Raw genomic sequence first — 12,290 nt, forward strand, 5'->3', positions numbered from 1 at the left:
TTTTTTTTTTAGTAGTGTGGTTTTTACCTGGTTTTCAGCACATCGCTCATCTTCTGTTCCAGGTCAAGTCTCCTGCTGCGCTCTCTTTCCAGCTCCTGCTTAAGGGTTTCCACATTGGTTTCTTCTCGTAGCTTCCGTAATTCCTCCTCTAAAATGATAAAAAAGTGAACACTTAACTACCACGCATTTTTAAGAATCTTCTTTAATAAGTGTTAAAACAAATATTATCTAGCTCAAAATATATGAGCATGAATATGTAGGTTTTTCCTGGAAGTGCTTCTGCCCGATGGGTTCAGATGAAATGAATGCTGTCAACTGTATAACTCTAGGCAGACAGTCAATTAATCTATAGCGACGTTTCTATTAACTGCATTTAGAGTTTCACTAGCCTAAACTGTTCTAGTATAGATTCTAGCTAAAGTAAACGTTCAGGGATAGCATCCCTTGTTGGTGGTTTAAAATATAAAGTAAGTTATGGTTAATATTGCTTGTATTTAGGAAAAAAGTTTACACTAACTTATTCTTACAATTGGCAACGTTGATTTTTTTCTGCATATTTTTAGCCCACAGCTTACTGGAAAACATGATTTTTTTTTTTTTACAAAATGTACATTCCACCGGGTATGTTCTGTTGCACATTTCAGATGCACACATTTCTTGTACACATTGATAAGAAGGCAGGGCTTGTCGTACAGATCACCAGCAAAACACTGACCCAAACATAGTTTTTTTTAAGCAAACCTAAGAGAAAATTGAACTGTGAAATGTGAAAAGTGAAATGTTCTTTTACATTTAACCCTGTTGTGGCATAGTCCCTAATGCACCCTACATTTTTATTTTTTGCAATTAGGCGATCTGATATGATATGATATATGATCTAAATTAGTGGTTTTCAAACTGTGGTACGTGTACCACTAGTGGTATGCAGGCTTCCTTTTAGTGGTACGTGGAAGAATCGCTGAATAATTAAGGTAAAAAGAAAATGAAAAAAACACTTTTAACCCTTTAACGTGTACATTGACGCTGATGTGATTAGTAAATTGATTTTAATAAGCTAAACCTTTTAATATATTTACAATTTTCTAATGTTTGTTAGGTATTCTATCATGTAAAGCTAATTTCCTCCCCATATTTGTAATAGCTGTTGGGGGCGTATCCCATATTTTTATATCCCAATGCTGACAGGTCATTATGGTGGCACTTGAAGCTAAATTTTTTTTCTGAGGTGGTACTTGGAGAAAAAAGTTTGAGAACCACTTAAATTATAATTAATTTGCAGTTTTCACATTGTTTATGTTTAAAAATGTTGTTTGTTGTAAACATTTAGAGCAGGGGTGTCAAACTCAATTGCTGGAGGGCCGAAGCTCTGCACAGTTTAGTTCCAACCCTGCTCCAACACACTTACCTGTAGGTTTCAAACAAGCCTGAAGGACTCAATTAGTTTGATCAGGTGTGTATAATTAGGGTGGGAACTAAACTGTGCAGAGCTTCGGCCCTTTTGGAACTGAGTTTGACACCTGTGATTTAGAGCATATGTACAGTGGAATATACTTTGTTTGATCTCGCCCCACAAATAGAGAGTACATACTGTAGCTTTACTTACTTAAAAAAAAAAAATAACTCAGACACTTTCTTATACAATTACATGACACTAGCTATGTCTCCATCCACCTATTTTATGTAAATTTTTGGGATATTGCAAAAAAAAAATTGAAATAAATTAATCTAATATGCATTTTTATAGTTACTAGCACTCTTTTACATGCAGCCTTTCCATAAAAACACAAAACAAAATGTCACGGTCACCAGTGATCCAGCCTGTGCAGAATAGAACTACAAATACGAAATTATATGGACTATAAGATCTAGTCATGCACTGTCCACACACACCGGTTCCTAATCCTGTCTGATTGCGAACACTCATGAACTGATTACGGGGCTATTTAAATAGCACACCCACATACCTCATTACTGAGTCTTGTTATACTTTTTATGTAAACAGTATTGTGAACTTTACGACAGTTTACCTTTGCCTTGCAATGTTTTAGACCCTTGCCTTGTTAAGTTTGTTTACGTTGTATGCTGCCTGCCTTTTGACCATCTGCCTGTTTAATGACCACGACTCTGGATTGCCCGTATACATCTGTTTACTCCTGTGTCAACTGTTGCTTGTCTGATCATCTCTGTTCAACAGACCCTGCATTTGGATCTGCACTTCCGTTGTCAGCATCCCCACTTTACATTTGCACAAAAAATGTCTCACTAAATTAAAAATACAAAATACTTTTTTGCGAGTTGGTCACAAAGGTAAGGTCACATACTCAAAATCCTTGTAATAATTATATATATATATATATATATATATATATATATATATATATATATATATATATATATATATATATATATATATATATTTTTTTTTTTTTTTTTTTTTTTTTTTTTTTTCAATCATTGCAGTCACTTATATCTATTTTTGTCTTCAATACTGCAAACTTGTCCAAACATGCTACTTAGATATTCTTGTTACACAGTTTGTGCTGTATTTAAAGTAGCTTCATCAGACATTATGCATTAATACATTCATAAAAAATGGAAAGTTCTGGGCACATCAACATTTCCTTGTTGCTAAAACCACCTTAGACTTCAGAGGAGTAAAAAGTAGTGTGTTACTTCATTCTAGTAACTTGTAAAAGTAATGTGATTGCATAAATGAAACTAGACTGTACATCAGCTGAACTGTCAAATGCTATTAGCAACTTAAAACATCCTTTAAAATAACAAAGTAACCATATCTTTGAAAAACATAAAACACATTAACATGTCAATTTTTAACATCTAAGCATTTTAGCATTCTGAACTTCCTGAGCATAATGACAGTGAGAAAAAAATATTCATTTAATATTAATAATAATGTTTGTGTAAAAAAATAACAGTAAAAAGAATCACTAGAGGGTTGTTCACAACGTTTTTTTTTATCTCACTGATGGCTAAATCACACAATGTACTGTTCTCGGTGTCTAATCAACTTTAGCTAACGTCTCTGGGTCTGTCTTCGTTATTACAGAGAGTCCTCTTTGAGAACAGACTGATAATGATATTACAGCAATCAGTAAATCTGCTCAAGAGTCAACATTCTGCCTGTAGCTCTCAATAATTTCACTCCACAAAAAGAATCACAGAGAAAGACCTTGACAGTCTGTTAGAGACGCTGAAAGTATGTTTTAGAAAGACATCAGGCATCAACATCAACAACACTTTTAGACTCGAAATGTGAATGGCTTCTAACTTTGCTTTATTTTAACGCTGTCAATCCCACTTGAAAGAAAGGTACTTGCTGTAAAAAATGAGTGGTGGGGCCTATTGCAGTGGTACTGTCATTGCAAACTTTTCACTGCTATAAAGGAACAGCTCACCCCACCCCCCAAAAAAATGTTTACACACAAATTTCAAATCTTTATGGGCTTTCTTTTATATTGAATACAAACTAAGTCATTTAAAAATATATTATTGAACTATTCTTTTATTTCATTTAGTAACTAAATGTTTTATAACAGTAAGTTTTAAATATTTTTAAAGCAACCTCATTTGCTCACAAAGCCTACATTTATTTGGTCCAAAGTACACTAAAAAGAGCCAACTGTTTAAATATTTTAGTATTTAAAAAACAGTTTTCTATACTGTATGAGTATTTGTTATTTATGCCTGTGATTTTAAAATCACATTTTGTATTTTAATCATCATTAATCCAGTTCATACAGATATTATTCTAATGTGTGTATTTTATTATGAAAGCATTGATGTGCTGTTAATCAATTTATTTCATGCAAAGCTACAAATACACCATTTCAGTCAATAAAGCAAAGATCCCAAGGACTCATCTTTTCAAATGATGAAAATACTTGATCCCCTGCATTATATAATTGAATTTATTCACACAGACACTCAGTGTAATTACTTTGGATTATCAAATTGAATTACAGATTTTTTTTGTTGCAAGAGATCAAGATCATTGGCTGAAACTATGCCTCTGCATGTTGCTTAGAATTCTTAACAGCACATTAATTAGATAATAAGGGTCTAAGAAAACAACCAACACTGACCAATCAAACTAACCAACCAACCAAACCAAACCAACCAACACACAAACATCAACCACCCAACCAACATTAACCAAACCAACCTAACCAAACCAACATCAACCAACCAACCACAATAAACCAAACCAACATCAACCAACCAACCAGCACCACCAACACCACCATCCACCACCAACCAAACAACCAACACCAACCAAACAACCAACACTAACCAAACAACCAACAACAACCAATTAACCAACATCAACCAACCAACCACTCAATATCAACCAACCACAATCAACCAAACCAACACCAACCAACCCACCAACACCACCAACCAAACAACCAACACCAACCAACCAACCAACACCACCAACTAAAACCAACCAATTAATCAATATCAACCAACCACCTGATGTCAACTTACCAACCAACCACCCAGTATCAACCAACCAACCAACCAACCAACCATCAACCAATCAACAAACCAACTAACCAACCAACACCACCAATCAAACAACCAGCACCAACCAACCAACACCAACTAATTAACCAACATCAACCAACCACCCGATATCAACCTACCAACCAACCAATCAACCACCCAATATCAACCAACCAACCAACCACCCAATATCAACCAACCAACCAACCAACCAACCAACCACCCGATATCAACCAACCAACCAACCACCCATCAACCAACCAACCAACAAACCAACCAAACCAACACCAACCAAACAACATCAGCCAACCAAATATATCTTTCAGACCCCAACATTTTTATTAATGTATGTAAATATTTATCTTGTATGATCAATGAAATTAGTAATTTTAATTAGCTTTTATTTAAACCTCAGTCCTGGTTATTTAAGGGAATAAAAAGTCCATCAATGAACCCTCTGATTAACAACAAACCTACACTTCTGTCAAACGTTCCAGCCTATTGTGTGTAGCACAATGTTTAGTGCAGCATTTAACAAGGATAATAGTCGGTTCACAGTACACTCCTGTCGGAAATAGACCAAAATGTTGGCATATTGTCACACCCCTCACAAAGGTTTTGAAATCCAAGTGCACTGCCTCACTTTATACAAGTTACACAAGCTTTGTGCAGCTATCTTTGCCAACAGCCTAACCCAAATTCAATCTCCTCAAGTACAGCATGCAAGACAACAAACATCACTAGTTGATTGTAAATTGAAAATTGAAAATATTTTTCATATATAAGAACAAAGATTCACATGACAAATACACTTACAAATAAAACAAACAGTGGATTGTCATTAAGGTACAGTAAGTATTTAATAGTAACACTTAAGAAATTGGATGAACACATATGACAAGTAAAGTTTTGTTGTTATATTAGTATCAAGTGAAAAGTTTACACACAAAAAATAAAAAGCTGTCATCATTTACTAACCCTCAAATTGTTTTCAACCTGAATGATTTCTTCTTAAACATAAAAATTAAAAAAATCTGTGTAACCAAACAGCTGCCGGTCCTCACTGACTTCAAGATAATTTTTTTTCTTGCAATCAACAGCCAGCAACTATTTGGTTACCCATATTATTATTATATATATATATATATATATATATATATATATATATATATATATATATATATATATATATATATATATATATATATATATATGTGTGTGTGTGTGTGTGTGTGTGTGTGTGTGTGTGTGTGTGTGTGTGTGTGTTCAGCAGTGTTGGATAAGGTACTTTTAAAAAGCAATAGATTACAAATTACTTCCTACTACTGGAACATTCTAATCTGATTACTAATTGATTCATGTAAAAAGTAATCAGATTACTAATTACTTTACTTTAAAGTTACTTTTAAAACATATTAAACACTCCACTAAAAATACAAAATCAACTGCTGCTCTTTCTATAGTTTAATATTAACAAGACATTTAAAAATAACACATTTTAGAGCAATTACGTCAATACTGTTAAACTACCATGATATATATATATATTTTTTATCTAAGGTAATTATCATGTCAGAATCTTATATCCCTACATCACACACTTCTCAGGTGAGTGCATTCGGGGGGAAAAAAGCATAGACTCGTTTATTAATGAGGTTTAACCGGCTTTAAAACAATTGAAACTAATGTACTTTAATCAATACGAATAAGTGCCGCGACTCTACTTTTAAAAGAGTTAATATTTGATGTGGATTTATGTCATGTTGTACAATAGCTATATTAAACACAATACTACAATATATATTCAAAAGCAGATCATCGAGATATTTTAATCAATTCATTAATTAGTGTGTAGTGAACACTGTGTAGGGACCCTGTAATTTTGAACACAATTCATGCATAAAGTGCTCATAAATGAAGCTGGTTATCTGAGAACCGTGAGGTGCAAGAACAGGAACTAAGACCCATGATGTAATGTTCAATAATTGGAAATGGAAAATAGCTTTAAGGTTTAAGATTTAAATTTGATTACATTAATGTTTAGATTCTGGAAATAGTTTTAACTGGTAATATTGAAGAAACTACCACTTTAAAAACCTGTCTAAAGTGTTATTGTGCTTCTTTTTGTGTACCATACCTCTAAAAATAAAAGTGCATAGATTAATTAATTATGCGGTTAAACACAATACAACTAAATAATTATTTACCCATTACTAATTCAAAGCTTTTCAAATCTAAAGATATTTAAAATAATGTTTTGTTTAATTATGGCACCAATATTACAAAACTTATATATAAGGAATGCTATGCCTCTGCCTCTTTTTTTTCCTGCTTCATCCTTTCCCATTACTGTCTTCCTTTCTAAGTAATAATGGCCCTACACGATCTCTCTCTGTGTCAGTAGATTCACAGATGCCCCGCAGACAGACAGGAGTCACCACCAGGCACCATTAACAGAAGTGAAGTGATCTATTGAAGTGCTGATAGCTCTTCATCCTGCACATCAAGTCTAAATGAGCACACAAACACTAGACAGATAAACAGGCATATGAGTCATCGTGTCTTGTGCATATCATTTGATTTGATTTTTGATTTTATTTATTTATATCATACATAAAATATCATTAACAAAAAAAATATATTTCAACATGGTCGAAAATGGAGTGGGATGAAGCACAAGCTTATTATTTTCTCACCTCATTACCACATACATCATTCGTCTATTACCTAAACTTATTTCTTCTTTTACTTATCTCTTCTTTTTACATGAAACATATTTGATCCTTTTGGCATCCTTGACAAATTATGTGTTTGACTCCATTTGTACCTATACATTTTGTAACATAGAACAAAATAGTACTGCAAATAGCCATTAATTAAAGTTTCATCATACCTTTCTTTTTTATCCTTTTTCAATCACCTTCATCATTATATTCCTTTAATAATATATATTTATACAACTTTTTAAAATGATTAATATCCTGACATCGTTTGAGAGTCTGATCTAGACCGTGCCTTAGTTTTACACCACCGACAGACATAAACAAACTTTTTAAAGCTGTTCTTGTTTTCAACCTCCTAAAACTTAGTTCTTCTCTCAGATTATATCCCCCTTGTCTTTTTTCAAAAACCTTTTGTATACAATTTGGAAGCAGTTTATCCCTAGCTTTAAACATAAATTGTGCTTGTTTAAATTTAACCTAATCATTGAACTTAAGTATCTTTGATTTTAAAAATAAATGACTAGTATGCTTGGTATGCAAAAACTCCACTATAAATAATATTGAGAAACGGATGCGTCATCACTCCATTAGCATATTGTTTTAAACCCGGAAGATGGAATTAGCTAACGAAAGCTCAAAATCATACAGTTTTCCCCACAATTAAAGCTGACAGGTGCTAATGTTGTCTCAACAGATGCTCAACACATACAGATTGGTTAAAATTTTGAAAAAAAAAAAAGTGCGCCAGGGTGTCTTGAATAACATAAAAATAAACATTGGAACATCTCTGTAGATGAGCAATATCACACGAGTAGCAGTGCGATATGGCTATATGGACACTGGTGGGAGGCGTGCGTTATAGCAATAGTTAGTAGATGATATATAGCAATATTGCACTGCTACTTGTGTGATATTGCATTTATACAACAGTTTGATGGCATAATCATCTATATAAAATAAAAAAATCAAACAGAGAATTTAAAACACTCTCAGACAGAAGGTTGTATACATATATATATATATATATATATATATATATATATATATATATATATATATATATATATATATATATATATATATATATATATATATATATATATATATATATATATATATACTGTATATGCACACCCACATACATTTTTGTCATATATATTTCTTTTCATGCTCCAGAAAGGTCAGCTTACTCATAAGTGAGTAAATCATGCAAACTATTCCATGACTTTTTTTTTTAATATAGCTCTTCTGATTGGCTGTTATTTGCATCTTGTAGTTATCTTGCATCAAGTGCTTCTCACTGGAATCGTATCGTTGCGTGACACCATGTTAAGTGAACACTGAAATAGCAATACAGTAGCACCTCTGTAATGTCATAATGTCTGTTATTATCTCAAAGCAGTCTAGAAACAGCGCAGATAAATGGCATCAAATAAATATGTCCTGTACCAGTTTGAATCATACATAAATATAGACTTTTTTTTCCTGAGTGTTCTCAACATTCTTCAACATATTCAGGAAAACGTCTACTAACCAAATAAAAATACAAATGAAATAAAATATAATATGTATAAAACAAACAACATCTAATTAAATTGTTGTTTTAATCTGTTACGTATCTAGGCTTTCGAGAAAGAACTCCAGAATGATTAATAGAGCAGGCATGCACACACACACACACACACAAGCTAATTTCATCTCCACCAAGACCTCATAAAATATTAAGGACTGCTCAAAGCTGTTAACCTCTTTACTGTCGCCCAGCACTTTTTGAACATAAACATAAAAATGACATGTTTACCTTAAACATGTTTATATTCAATGTTTTAGTACATCAATTTAAGCTTGGTCTTGTTTTAAAGAACAGATGTTAGATTGGAGTGAAAAAAATTAAATAAAACAGGTTATGTGCCTTTAAGTTTATATGTTGTTACATTACATTTAATATATTTTAAAAAACCTGTTGCAGCCTAAAATTAAAGCTAAATATCAGAACAAATTATACTCCAAATTTGAAGTTTATATGCCACAAAACACTAAACTTTTGGTCAAATCTAGTTTGGGCGCAATACCATCGATGACCACCAGATAACATCCAGTTTCCATTGGTGACCATATAAGAGCCCCCTACTCCAGAGTACATTTTGAAGAATATGAAACATATTTTTTCATACTTTTCACAGTTTTTGTTATGAAGACTTCAAATTCTATGGTAGTATGTGTGATTTGGTGGTATTTGATTTGAATTTAACCTCAAGAAAATGTACATTTTGATTGCTGTAGCAAAGTAATGCTTTACAACTTTGAGTATCATTCATTCATTCATTTTCTATTCGGCTTAGTCCCATTATTAATCTGGGGTTGCCAAAGCTGAATGAACCGCCAACTTATCCAGCATATATTTTCATGCAGCGGATGCCCTTTTGGCTGCAACCCATCACTGGGAAAACATCCATACACACTCATTCACACACATACACTACGGCCAATTTAGCCAACCCAATTCACCTATACCACATGTTTTTGGACTTGTGGGGGAAACCGGAGCACCTGAAGGAAACCCATGTCAACATGAGAGAACATGCAAACTCCACACAGAAACGCCAACTGACTCAGCCAAGGTTCGAATCAGCGAACTTTTTGCTGTGAGGCGAACATGTTACCCACTGTGCCACCGTGCAGCCACTTTGAGTATCCTTGTTGCAAATTTATAAATAGCTATGTTTTATTATGCTTGTTTTTTAGAGAAAAACTCATTTAATTTTGAAACATTATTTCTTAAAACAGTAAAATATGTTTTGCTTTTCTAGAAAATGCTACTTGATTTATAATGTTTTGAGATTTGGACTAGAAAAGCATTAGAAAAACATGTTTTGCAGTGCAGAATCACCCATAAGCGTCAGCATGGTGACAGTTAAAGAGTTAAAGAATTGTGAGGTCATAATATCTGTCAATCACCCTAACTTGGTCAAAAAATTAAACCTCTAATTAATGACTTCATGCAATATTACGAATGTAGTCCCAAAACAAAGACACACACATTTCTTTACAAGCTAGTGTCCATATTGTTCTCATTCATTTAAATATTATGCAAATATAGCTTACAAATATGTAATTGGTTTCTCTTTATAGATAGCTTTGCCTAACCAGCACCATGAGCTATGCTTTCCTTCCTACAGCCAGCCTTCAGCCTATACTTTTGCTGTTCTCTGTGCAAACATTGTGGGTGATAAGTATATTAATAACACTGTACTGCACAAGTTAATAAAATAAGAATAACCCTAAACCAAAGCAAATCAAAATGGTTCCAGTAAAGATTTCTAGTTATTTTGGATTCATAAATGCTATTTGAACTAAAAAAAAAGTCTCTGGTTTCTTTTCAATTTAAATTATGTTACGTGTTTAAGTTGTTAAGATTTTAAAAGGATGAAATGTAACAATCAGTGAGTCTAATGATGCTGGATGAACAAGGAGAAGACACAACCGCTTGTTAAATAAAACAAAAAAGTATTTATTAAACAGAGAATGTCAAACAATGAATAGAGGAAATGTAATGTAAATGTAATTTTAAATAATCAAATTAAACAAGGAAAACAGGAGTGTTGCCAAAACAAAGAAATAAACATAACAAAACGATTTAACTAAACCCCAACCCAACAACTAACTAACCAAAGAAAAATGCAGAAACAAAACTGCAATCTTCACCACGTGGCTTAACTAAACTTCATAACTTCAAAACATAATTACACGTGGCAACAAATTAGATATACTAAGCTGCTCACATAACTAAAATTCTTGTTAAGTACACACTGTTAGCCGTTAGCAAAACAAGATCTCAAATAATCCAATTCTCATAAAGGTCTTTCAATTTCTCACCAGACAATAAACTGAGCTGCACAATAAAGAGAAAACTAGAACACAGCAATTGCAATCAAATCAAGCAAATAAACACAAGTTATTTAAATGAAATCAAATAATAATATGGTAACACTTAACGATAAGTCTCATATTAAATTTATAGTTGTACATTCATGTTTACATCTTAAAATAAATATATTTTTATATTCTGTATTTTTTGTTTTGTTTCCTCTCTGTTTCGAAGATAGCTTTATAAAAAAACGCTTCAAGAATTTTTATGAAACATAAATAGTCCTCACTTTAGATGAGCTCAAAAAATGTTAACTGACAACTAGTAAATGTTTAATAAGTACTTGAATTAATAATGCATTACAGTAGGAATATGTGTTGAGAATGCACATTTATTAACACACCAAGAAACTATATGTGTCTCTATTATATGCATAAACTTGCATTTAAACTTAGATAAAGTTAGTTAATTACACAAGTTAATTCATTGTTAACTAGGGTATGATAATACAGTTATTCACATTATTTAGCCACATTATATACCATAGTCAACATTTGAAGTAGATCAAGAATTTTTTTTTAAAACTGTCATAAGAGAACAATGGGTGGTGTTCTATAGTTTAAGTACAACTTTATATATTATTTTTAGTACCAAATTTATATATAATTATATATATATATATATATATATATATATATATATATATATATATATATATATATATATATATATATATATATATATATATATCCATATCCACAAATTGTTTTGTATAGTTCTATTTTTATGTATGTTTGAGTATTACATTCATTCACTTATTCATTAATTTTCTTGTCGGCTTAGTCCCTTTATTAAACGGGGTCGCCACAGCGGAATGAACCACGTCCACACACAAACTCATACACTATGGACAATTTAGCCAACCCAATTCACCTGTACCGCATGTTTTTGGACAGTGGGGGAAACCGGAACACCCGGAGGAAATCCACGCAAAGGCAGGGAGAAAATGCAAACTCCACACAGAGGTTCGAACCAGTGACCCAGCGACCTTCTTGCTGTGAGGCGACAGCACTACCTACTGCGCCACTGCCTATCTTGAATATTACAGTCACATAATAATTACATATTACACACACACAATTTTTTATTCTACATTCGATTAATTGTGATTC

The 12,290-nt window shown here is 32.5% G+C and overlaps 1 protein-coding gene across 8 annotated transcripts in view; it reads right to left on the minus strand.

The window, feature by feature from the left end:
* Window positions 1–12,290, minus strand: part of gramd4a (GRAM domain containing 4a) — a 116,114-nt gene that overhangs the window by 29,673 nt on the left and 74,151 nt on the right. For all 8 annotated transcript variants that reach the window (XM_073947240.1, XM_021475444.3, XM_009300457.5 and 5 more), the window contains one exon: window positions 28–148. In XM_073947240.1, the coding sequence (XP_073803341.1) occupies window positions 28–148 (121 nt within the window). The remainder of the gene's footprint in view (window positions 1–27; window positions 149–12,290) is intronic.

Source organism: Danio rerio, chromosome 4 (genome assembly GCF_049306965.1).
Source record: "Danio rerio strain Tuebingen ecotype United States chromosome 4, GRCz12tu, whole genome shotgun sequence".
Lineage (NCBI taxonomy): Eukaryota > Metazoa > Chordata > Actinopteri > Cypriniformes > Danionidae > Danio > Danio rerio.